This window comes from Takifugu flavidus, chromosome 13 (assembly GCF_003711565.1).
Source record: "Takifugu flavidus isolate HTHZ2018 chromosome 13, ASM371156v2, whole genome shotgun sequence".
NCBI lineage: Eukaryota > Metazoa > Chordata > Actinopteri > Tetraodontiformes > Tetraodontidae > Takifugu > Takifugu flavidus.
Window position 1 is genome coordinate 6,344,711 of NC_079532.1, and position 12,230 is coordinate 6,356,940.

A 12,230-nucleotide genomic window follows, 5' to 3' on the forward strand; every position below is an offset into this window, starting at 1 on the left:
TTTAATTTGTGTACATAAAGAAAATATGGGGCTTATAATAACTGCCCGTTTATTCTTACGCAACAGTAGAAGGTGACGTAGTTCATACGGGAGACAACAGAGCACCGCTCTACTTAAAATAGCTTCATATATATGAATGTAAGGGCGGAGAAATGTCACCGTCGGTGGGTTAACTGGGTCACTGAGAAGCTTCCAGCTGCAAACCTCCAGACAGTGCAAAGCACTTTCTACAAAACAGGCCGAGGAAGCTCGTGTTCGCACTGTAAACATGATCAGCTCTGACAACCAAGGAAAATACTCCAACTGGTTGTAGTCGATGTGGTTGGGAAGAGTGGAAAACACATGAAGTTGTCTCTAAAAACAACCGAAATGCAGGTATGTGTACATACAACATTGGCTGCTGCTCCGTCCAAGAAAAATAGTGTTTTAAACTCACATGCATATCGGTCATGTCAGAGGAATAGCTCCAAAGATAGATCAGCCTCCTCGGCCGATTAGCACTTTATTTCCCCAACTTTCCCCTCTACCTGTTCGGTTGGGCCCTGTGACGCAGGCGGAGGACCCACAAAGCCAGGCGCCATCTCGTCCGTGCATTCTGACTTGAGTTCATCTCGGTAAGAAAGAATCTTGGACAAGGAGGATGGACGGAGAGGCGCACAGCTCTCTGCCAGAAGTGCAAAGGGACATGATGAACCATGCCCTGAATTCCTGCAGAGGTCACATGGGACTGTGACACCCACCTGTGAAGGATCCCCCACGCCAGCCAATCTAACGAGCATTATTTATCCATCCTCACCATTAACAACGCCTCCAATATTCGCTACAAAGAAATAAACATTTGACCCAAGATGGACTCAATCTGGTCAAAATGGCGGCTCGTAAACATCAGTGAATTTAATTTAAGTCAATTCAGTAACCTAAATATTCACCTAAATATTAGTAATGGGACGAATCCAGGCTGGACACAGAAAGAGTCCAACAGTGTCCTCAGACACAACACATGAATATTGTCCTCAGCTACGCAGCAAAGACGTGGGGGTAAGAAGAGGCGAAACCACCCAAATATGTCGACAGCATTTAAGTCCAATGGTGTAAAAAAATAAATAAAAACACAAGTGAATTTGTATCCTGAACACAAACAGGCTGTTGTTATTCCACTGCTCCAGCGCTGCAGCATCATTCGACATCAGGCCCCCAGTGACCTCACATTACCAAAACACTGCGCAAGTGTGCAGAGAACATCTGCCTTCTCATTCTTTCTTCCCGCTCTCCTCTTTAAATCCCCGTCTAGCCAAAGTGGTTTAGCCTTCTGGACTGTTTCTGCTGTCCTGTCCTTTTGCCTGCTCCAAGTTGCATTCTATATACCGTATGTTGACATCCCTGTATCAGTCCACATCTTTCATGACTAACTCCAATATGTCCATCTTTCCTTCGCTTTCCTTCCATCATCCGTGTAAGTTAATGACAAGCTAAGGCGACATGCTAGCCGTGTGCAGCCAAATGCATTTTATTTTAAAATAAAAGGATTTTGTTTTAAGCTTTCTTTGCCAATAAGTCTCTGGAATATAATTATTTGCATTCTTACAACTGTTCATAAAATGGACACGCCAGCACATTTTGTGGCTATTAAAATAACAAGCCTTTCCTCAAACCACAGCATCCTCTTGTGAACAGCAAATAGCACTTACACGTTGTGTATCTTGTTAGTTTCAGTGTTTATTTCTTCAAGTCTTATCCGGCGATTTCACAGCAAAGGTCACAGTAATAACGAACAAGACGATGGAACAGAAATGAGGCAAACCCTCGAACACGGCAGAGGAAGATGTAGGAGTTAACAAAATAAAAAAACATAAATTTAGATAAGGAGTAGACGGAAAGACCGATGAAATGAAAACAAAAATATGGGAATGAGTAAATGCAGAGGAACAGGAAAGACTGGAATGCCATATGTAAACATGTCGAGTCAGTAGGGACTGGGAGCACCAAACAAATCCCAATTTAACTGTTCAGTTTCTCAAAGCCTCCATTAAAATCATAGGGAACATTTCTTGGACGAGGATAGTGCAGCTCAAAGACAACGAATGGTGGAATTTTAAATATAATACTATTAATAGGGGAGTTGCGCTGTCCACGGGTCAATGCCAGAGATGTTTCTGTTAACATTTTTCTCTATTTTGATGGACATCTAGTGACGCTGCTGTGTCACCTTTGACCCCATGCCAGGAGAGCACAATAATACACATTGACTTACATAATTCAAAGGTGCTATCTAAGTCACCAGGCTCTGCACCACATATACAACTCCCTGGGGGCCATCGCCAGGGTGACACAATACGTAATAGTGAGACAGCTTGTTCATGGCTGCTATATGTTTGAATCACTCAGTGATTCCGATTGCTGATTAACCACATAGGATTTCATTGGCTCGAGTGGAAATTCCCAGTGTCATTCCACTGGGACTGGAGGCATAATAGAATGAAAAAGACCAGAGAGAATCTGCAGCCGTCAGATGTAAGAGCCACGTTGGTGTGGATAAATAGAGGCCAAGAAGCCAGACAGGCAGGGCGGCCTGGCTATTTTGCTAGCTAGAGCCCCGCCACGCTTCATTAGCTGCTGCTGTGTCGCGGCATCGCTAGGGCTGCTCGCGTGTGTGACCGTGATGTAGGCCAGAGCAGAAAAGATGGTGGAGGCTGAACAGGCCAGTCAAAGCGCCACATACTGTGGGAGTCTGTCGCATTGGTTCAGCTTCTCCCAAACGAGCGATCACATTCTGCAGATCCTCCCCAGCTAATCTGGAGTTTTCTGCCTCCTCCAGATAACAAACCCATAAATAGCAAGTATTAAACATATTGATTAGCCAGAAAGTATAAAATACTAGAGGTTGTCTTCTTTCCAGAAAACATAATTTCTGACATCCATTTGCATAAAACTGTTTTTAATACAAGCCTTGCAGCTAAATAAATTACTGTTTATGGCTGTGAGTTAGAATATAAATTCAAGAATTTGGTCTCCACATCCACAACAAATAGGCATCTCCCAAAGCTTATTCCCTTTTTTAACATTGATCACAAGACTCTGGATCAAAACCAGAATATGTAAAAAAGAAAAAGACAAAAGAAAATGACTGATCTCAGACCACAATATCAACAGGGGCTTAATTTAAGACACTGAGAGGATGAAATCAGAGGAGCACTGATTCTTTTCTTTTTGCTAACCTTTATTTGTATAGCATCTGTTACACTCAAGATTGTTACTTGCTGCTTCACAGAAACCCAGAATCTGACTCTGAAGGACTCCTGGCACCTCCCCTGACAACTTTCAGACTGTAACCGACCTTATGTGATATGGCAATAAGCCACCAAACACAGATTAATCCAATAAGGAAATCTTTGTGAGATATGTTGGTTAAAAATAGGGAACTTGTGATTTTTAGCATTTTGAAATAAAGAAAACCAGATATTAGGTGTGTGTGTATGTGTGTGTGTGTGATCACCAACCCTAACAATAGGCACAGTCAGAACATTTATGTGGACTAAATGCCTTTAAAGGCTTTAAACCCACCTGTCAGGTTTCAGGGAAGTTTACCCATCATGTATTGACACTCCTGCGTCTCAACAACTACAAGAGCCTCAACGCAGCCAACCAACGCGTCGTCAACTCTTGACCTTTGATGTTTAATTTTCTTCCTCTGCTTAATCTCTAATGAAAGTCTTTTCAGAAGACATAAGCCCTTCACCCATTGCTTATGACCTAAACTGAAGTGCCGTCACCCTGAAAGAAAAAGCTTTAAGCTGCTCCGAGGAAAACAAGGATAACAACACACACACACACACACACACACACACACAGCATATACTCCATCCATCTCTGCCATGTCTCAAGTGCCAAGTTACACAAGAGATCGTCTTCCTAATGCAAGTGCTCCCAGGGAAAATTGTCACAGCACTGAAGCCTCCTGCACTTTTCAGGCCCATTGCACCCACCCCTTGACGATCACTTCATCTTATGAGATGAGAGGATGCCAATATTACCAGATGTGCACACCTAATATGGAGTCCAGAGTGATCAGATTAAGTTTGAGGAATTCTGAGAAACACTAATTGCATCATAGTAATTGGATACATAGGCCAAGACCACTGACAAGAGGAGTACATCAAAAAAGGGGCTCATCACAAGAGCCGGAGCACCTGAACGCCTCACTAACAGAACGATGGGAGACACCTCAGGTATTTAGGAACAGCCTGATCAACATTAGAAAGAGCCCAGTGTCCAATCAAGTGTGCAACCATTTAGCGATCCAACGCTAGGCACTTTAACATCATGTGTAAAGGTCCCTAAAACACTGAGAACACACACTGATTAGCATATTTAGCATTTCCGTTTGGAAAATGAGACCAATTTGTCAATAATTGATTGACACCATCGTTCCTCATTCAACAGACTTTAAATTGTTCACTATTTACCAAGAGGTATTAAACATCATTGTTACCATGTACCAGCTGCTAACAAGCCTGATGATTATTTATGCTAAATTACTGGTTAAGCTGAGATGAGGGGAAAGAAGTACGTGCATGAGATGGTGCATCTGTTAATGAGGACGGCACCATGTGTGTTGAGGTACAGCTTGCTGTTGTCATTGACGACGGTGCATGAAAGCTCTGATAAGTTGTTTTTAATCACTGCTGGATGACCTTGACCCCAACAATGGAGGAGAGGGACCAGCCAGGATGTGAAAACCAGAAACTTCCCCACACTGAGGTGGGCAGATAAACCTCTAGACTGATTACGTGCCAATCTGAGCGGTTTTTTTTTCCTCACATAATTTCCATGTAAGCCAGCCAACGCAACGCTGCTCTCCGCTGTGCCCAACTGCTCATGTGATAATACCTGGTATTTTTAGGGACCGTTTACTGGCTGTCCGTGCACCCGCTGCGTGGCGTTTGAGAGTGCCAGGCTGGCTTGTGTGAATGGCAGCAGCTCTGCCCGATCCTACTTGGCACGGCATCAGTGGCACCTGAGTCATCCAGTCTGCCTGCTCCTCACGCCCCAGCTCCCAATAAATCTATCTGCATTGGGGGGATGGGGTGGGGGGGGGATGGTCAAAATAGTAAAAGGATGTGGGGCCCCAAAGCATGGTAAAAAAATTCACACCTGGGACACACCTTTGTCTTGAAACATTTCTCTCCTACACCAACCGGGAATGCCGACATCCATCCTAGAATAAAGCCCCAAAAGCTGAATGGGTGAATCCAGGGATGCAGCTCAACTTGAATCGTTCGCGTATCGCCAGTGCAACACTCTGAGATGACGGCTTCTGCGGCTGCTCGCCTTTGCCGCGCTTATATCAAAAGCTGCCATTGTTCTGTAATGCAATGCACCGGGGTGCGTCATGTGGTGGGCTGTTGCCTTGCGTTGCTTCTGAGATGCGCCGCCACCGCTGCCGCTGCCGCTACTGCCGCTGCCACTGGCTACACTAATGTTAACGCGCGTTGACACTCTTGCTGTGTAAGCTCTGCTCTCCGGCAGCAAAAGAAAATATGATGATACGTCCGGGGAAGTTCTTGTTATTGCCGTTATACCAGATCTCTCGTGTTCCACGTAGTCAGAGAGGGAGCGCTTGTGCAGAGCGGTGATGTTTGGACAACCACACAACAGCGGACAGCTCTGTTAATTTCACCGACAGTGCAGAGATCCGGACGGAAACAGGGAGAGGAACAAGATGCATATGCAAAAATGGGACAGAGGTCACATATTTGGGAGTGATGATGATGGGGGGGGGGGGGGTTGATGGAATTTAAAATAGTGGGGAAGAAAATGCATAGAGAGCTGAAGACAAAATGATAGACAAGGAGAGGCTGGAAGGAGGTGTTACCTTTCGGGGGACGAGGATTTCTCCGAGTTCACGGACATGAGCGGTGCCTGTTAGCCGCTCGCTGGCCGAGGGGACCACAGCAGACGGTGAAATAGAACAGAAAGCTGCCGTCTCTTTCTCTCTTCTCCTTCTTGTGCACGTCTCTATCTCTCCGCTGTATGTCTGGTAAGGAGAGGGTTACTGCCTCCCCTCCTCCTTTCCTCTCCCTCCTTTCTGTGTCTCTCTTGTCCTCTCGTTCAGAAGAGGGAAAAAAAAGGGATGGAGGACAAGTCTTCGGCCAAAAAGGGAAAAAAGAAAAAAAAAAAGCAGCAGCGTGTGATGCACAATCTGACAGTGTTAATGCGGTGTGTGAGTGTGTGTGAGTGTGTGTGGGCTGATGAGGAGAGTAGCAATGTCAGACGCCCCTCCTCACCTCATGCCCCAGCCTCCTTTCTCCCTCCCTTTCCTTCCTTCCTTCACCTCCTTCACCTTGCTTCCACTAAGGCCTCTGATCAGCTCCCTCCCCTTGGCGTCCTCCTCTGGTAGCCGCTGATGGAACGGTGTGACGGAAAGTAGCCGAGGCTGTCGGTGCACTGAGCGCGCGTGTCTGCCTGTTTCGGTGTCCCTCCCTTCCTCCTCAGACAGTCTCGCTGGCTCTACCGGGCCTTCTGCAGCTCTGCACAACAACAGAGCGCGGAGCTGGGTGGAATGTTCCACTCTCGCAGGCAGAGGGGTGTTGACTTGTCACAGGGACAGGAAATTTAACGCCTTGCTCAGTAAAACGCAGCCTCGTCCCCTCTCCCGCTACTGAAATGGTCTTCCTCCCTCCCTCTCTCTCTCCGTTTCACTTTATACATCCTGTATCTCAGGGCAACCCAGAGCAGATCTTTCTTGCCACCTTCTTCCACTAACTTCTCACATCCTCTTCTTTTTCCAAAGCTTTTAGCAATCAGTCTGGGTTACAGAAATAGCTTATTTTGATTTATATCAATGAAAAAGGCCCATTGAGGCCTCACGGTGATGTAAATAGTCACATTTGCCTCACAAATGTAACAGTATCTATGTCGGTTGTGCCTTTGATCTGCCCTCTTCTGCATTTACGAACTTATAAAGCCGACCGGATGCCTAAAGAAGAGGATCTAAATGTACGTATGATTGCATTCCTTGGGTAACTGACTGGGTTATTTCTCTGTGTGTCGTAGGTCACAGCATGCCTGTCTTGGTCAGGACATGAAAACACCATTCTGGACATGCTGACAAGGTCAAATACACATTTGTCAAACATGTTGAAGCCCATTTAGACATCCCTCACTCATCCATGCCGGTTGCAGATGACGTCAGCGTGATCCCGTCCCGTTCCCTCTTTTCTCACCATCTCTCTGGGCAGATGGGGGAGCTTCTACATGAGTGAGCAGCTCACAGAAAGGTGGCCGCAGGGTGATTCTATGATGGAGAGTCTATCTCTCCATTTGACCTCAATAATAACGTGTGTGTGTGTGAGTACATGTATGAATCTGCACATCTGCGCGTGTGCATGTAAAAAGCGTGGCGGGGGGCAGAGGCATACCAGGGTTAAAGTGACAAATTGTCCAGCGGGAGCTCAGGAGCGACACATGTTGTAGCTAGTCTGTAGCATTTGGTTGTATGAGATTATATCAGCCACATCGAGCTTATCAGGAGTCATTTTTTAAGAATAGGAATTACTGGTTTCTGCTACGTCCCTTTTGTACATGTACATTTTTGACATTTTGCACAAAATATCCATTTTAATCGTGAAATCACTCAAAACATCATTGGAAATGGTCAAATGGGCTGAATTTAAATGTTATATCTATTATAAGAACATTGAGTACATGTGCAAGAAGTCTTCTTATGATAATTAGCTCAGGTGCTGGTAGCAAACACGTAACATTAAACACTCCCCAATCTCAGAGAACTTTTATGAAGACAATCATACTGGGCAGCTGGGGGCTCTGGGATGGGTACTGTGATAATTCCACAGCATCACAGCTTGCAACAAACAGTAAATTTTATGAGTTGTTTTCTAAATTAATACAAAATCAGAATATATTCTTCATAAAAAAATATAACCACTGTAACTGCAGAGGATTAGCATCTAATGAAGCAACTGTGCATCGGTATTTAGCTCAGAGCCGCTATCACAGCTGCAGACTTCCAGCCTCGCTGGCTTTACTTATTTCAAAATCACTGCAAAACTGGCTACACTTTTACCTCACGCATGCTTTAAAAATAACAGCAATTCCTGTAAATATCAACACAACAAGTACCAAATTATTTTTACATTCAATTCTGACTGAAGCCGTTAAGCAGTACAGAAACGGATGCTGCGGGCTCCAATTAAACATCCGGCACGTTCATTTACACGGTGACACGACAACACTGAATATCTGAAAGCTAGCAGACACATTATAGACTTGGGAGCGAAACGGGAACACAATGGCCACCGCTCCGATCCCCATACAGTTCCGCTCTCCCACATAAAAGGACTACATTAGGCACACATGTCTCCCAGCCAAACTATTGTCCTCATTCTTTGTGGATGTGGGCCAACGGGGGTAAAGCATACACTGGGTCTCAGCGCCTCCAACAGCAGGAGGAATATTGAACCGCTATGCGAGGGTGCATCCGACTGTAGATTCGTAGTTTACCCAGTTTTTGTAGGAGGGTCATCATGGGGTGGGGGAGGGGACCCGAGCACTCTAGCAAAGGAAGAGGACATGACAAATAACCCGCTCATTAAAAAGAAAAATGCAATTAAACGCAACCGACCGGGATGTTATTGAACCATGCATACGGCCATAATTCTGAATTAGCGCCGACATGGTTAATCAATTATCATTTCTAATAGATATTAGCCATAGGTGATTATTATTAGTGGGGATAATAGAGGACACAGCTTTCCCATTGGTTGCTGAGCAGGTACCGAAGCGGAGGTTGCACACGTGTATCATGTGTCCTCAATATGTACACAGGCCGTCGGCTTGCAAATTCAAAGACAGACCCTCGTACTCCCAGAGAAGAAAGAGCGCACGAGGAAGAGGGAAAGAGGGGGAGGGAGAGACAGATAGACGATGACTCTCATGAGCAGATATATTTTGGGAGCCGGTATTGAGGCTGCCGGGAGCTATCTTTAAGCGGCCTACTTCGCCTCACTCGCCTGGTGGATGTCGGGGAGAGAGAATGGGGCTGATGCATGTAAACACAGGCGCTCCACACGTAGACATGTCACATTACAAACTGCTCATGGCCACGCAGCGCGCACAAACAAAAGTCAGACCAGAGGCCGCGAGGACAGGCATGACCACAGGCCCAAGAAGCTAGGAGAGACCGAACGATGCTGCTAATTAGCATCCATGGCCCCCTTTTTTATCAGCAGCGCCGTTGCTACCTTTGGTAAAGGAAACACTGCCCCCAATAGGAGACACACGCAAACATATACCCGAAAACACTCATCTGATCTCGCATATGTGTCACAGAGTGCGTCTACATCCCATAGCATCGATTTTCCAGATTGATTAGCATACTGGTAGCCTCAGGTCTGCCTGAGAGCCGCATCTTTTCTTTTCTTTTCCAGACTTCCATATGGAGAAGACTTGCCTGTGGGGATCTACTGTGCAATTACAGGACAGTCTGTAGCTATAGGATGTTAATCTGTCCCTACACACACTTTGCAAAAAATAAAGAGAATAGAAGTTCTATGGCTAAGGTCACATCCAGGTTTATCCATTTCTTTTGGCAATAGACAATATAATTAAATGCAGAACCATTTTGCTCACAACTAAACAGCTCAGACAATTAAAAAGAATTCTCATGCGCATCATTCATGGTGGCAACATATTTAATATATATTTACTTTAACCTTTAAACAGCAAATTTACTCAGGCTGCATTGAAGTAATTAAAGTATCGGAGGATCATGAGGAAGCCTTTAGTTTCCTGGGAGATTTTGTGGCTGATATAACCAGTGCATGAAAGAGAGGTCTATGATCCCCATCCTTCCCCTCCATCACATTATACTTGGACACCATTGTTTCTCTTTTTTAGGTTTTTCTACAGCCAATTTAAACTACAACACTAAAACACAAGACTACAGTAAAAAGAATCATTATAAATGTGAAGTCCGTTTGTTATCTGCTACAGATGAAATATGGAACATTAAACACTGGATCCTGTACCTACTTTCTAGATTTGTTCTATTTTAGTGTCCCAGAAAACCACAACAGAGATCTAGCCTCAAACCGGCTCACATGAGCGCTCTCTTTATCAGCTACTAGTTTACCACATATGTTACCTCAGTCTTCCTCATCATTGATCCAAATGATTATTAATCAGACATATCTTTAATGTCCTGAGCAGGGACACAGAAGTATTATTATATTAGTATTGCTATTGCTTATTATTCCCTTTTTGTCCACTGTAAAATAGAGATGAAAGTCCTTGTTTCATTTAAAAGGAACCAGGAATGTATGTATGCTCCATATAAATGTGTTTACCGTCCACTACGTTAGCTTATGTAATGGTGCTTTGTTTGATGCTTTGTGGAGCTCCCACATGTCAGGACCCACAATCCCCTGAGAACATGTACTGGGGGAAAAAGTCAGCGTTACTTTTGTTGTTTACTGGTGATTTTTGCTGTTCCTAACTGTGCGTAGGTTATCATATGTCACATGATCTGACAAGTTCTCACCGGAAGGTTAAGCTTTAAGAACAACATATATAACAGGCAAGTGTGTGACACCGAGGTTGCTGCAGCCAGTCAAGAGTTTGATCACAATGTTTTAAACCTCCACATTTTTCTTGCGTTCAATTAGATTATCTAGCAGGTGTGAAATAGCCTATTTAGATTAGCATCTTTGCAACAATCCAGACATGATATGTGATGCTGTACGTTAAAATGCATTGTTAAATTCCTGTCAATATCACGTTAATACAGAACATGTGCAAAGTGTGTACAGTATGTCTACTGGGCAGCTATTAATCAATAACACTTAGCTTTAGTGACTATCGATGAGCACCACTCAGAGCGTGTAGACCTCTGCCGAGCAGGTCATTTCCCCACATACTGAGACTCACACCCAGAGTATAGTTTATATACTGTCTATAGGCAGCAGTAATACTAGAATACTGTACATGACATAGTAGCTTGCTTTATTATCAAAACTCCTTCAACAATCAAAGGTCCCTCCTGAATACGGAACATCGCCAAAAATTTAATAAGCTCTCCCTTTGCCCATCATCAGCATTTCCTGGAAAATTCATTAAAATCTGTTTGTAACATTTTGAGTTATTTTGCTGACAGTCAGATGGACAGACAGACAAATGCCAGCTGTCACACCTTTGGTGGAGGTAAGGAGGATAATGAAATCCAATATTTCTTTTAGCAGACAAGTTCTTGTTTTCTGTAAATGAACCAGAAATTGAATATAGCCACGCTGAGAAATATAATATACACAGATGAGGAAATCTTGAAATATGGCTGCCCTCTAATGGACAGAGCTGGAATTGCACCTCAAAAACAACCTTAAGGGGCGAAAGGAGGAGGAATAAAAGAGGTCAACGGACACCATGAAGCACGTTTGGGAGATTATTTTGCAATGAATTTATCGTGAGTAACACAATTACAGAACCAAACAGCAGTCACACCAGAAAAAGTCCAGCAACGGTGGAAAACATGCAACACAAACCACGCGTACGATGATAAAACTGATGTTGTTCCCGAGACAAATGGTAAAAATATTGAGGATTATGAGAAAGTCCTCAAGGTTGATGTGAGCATAATCAAGAATTAACATAAAGGCCTAAAACTATACCAAAGGCAAACATCAGTTAGCATCTAACCCAATGCAAATTAAAGGTGAGATGCGTGTGGTTCCAACAAGAATTTCTAACTAGCATTCCGAGACAGGGTAAACAAGGACAGCAGACTGTTCAGAGAATTTAATTACCTCATGTTTACATGTGCAGCAGCTGCAGCCTTGATGGGACGGTGCTGGAGTGTGAACTGTGACGGACCCGCATACACACAAAGACTTTACACTAGACGCTCTCTGGAGATCTGGGTCAGTGTGCTGCACAGCCTGAGACAAACACCTCGTGGCTAAATGAGAATGGACACGAGAAGCAGCCAACCAAAGGAATCAGATGCTGCAGAAATCTGTATGGATTCCTCCCCAATACGCGCGTCAGCATTGAGCCTTTTACCCGCGAGGACAGAGGAAATCTTTAACTGGTTTACATTCTATACCATCATCCATCCAATTTCTGCTATGGACATTCTTCTACAGCCATAATTAGGGAGAAAATGGCTCCAATATTTCTATTGGCATTAGAAAATACTTTCTCATCACCTGCATATTTTG

The 12,230-nt window shown here is 44.2% G+C and overlaps 1 protein-coding gene across 13 annotated transcripts in view; it reads right to left on the reverse strand.

Annotated features, from left to right (window-relative positions):
* The window catches only part of srpk2 (SRSF protein kinase 2), a 36,967-nt gene that overhangs the window by 20,012 nt on the left and 4,725 nt on the right, over positions 1–12,230 (reverse strand). Inside the window, exons 1-2 of one of the 13 annotated variants that reach the window (XM_057051182.1) lie at positions 6,285–6,625; positions 5,873–6,143 (exon numbers count right to left, since the gene is read on the reverse strand). The exons of 11 other annotated variants lie outside the window; for them this stretch is intronic. In XM_057051182.1, the coding sequence (XP_056907162.1) occupies positions 5,873–5,910 (38 nt within the window). In that variant the 5' untranslated portion in view covers positions 5,911–6,143; positions 6,285–6,625. Of the gene's footprint in view, positions 1–5,872; positions 6,626–12,230 lie in introns of those variants that run through there. One more of the 13 variants, XM_057051181.1, reaches the window with a different exon arrangement.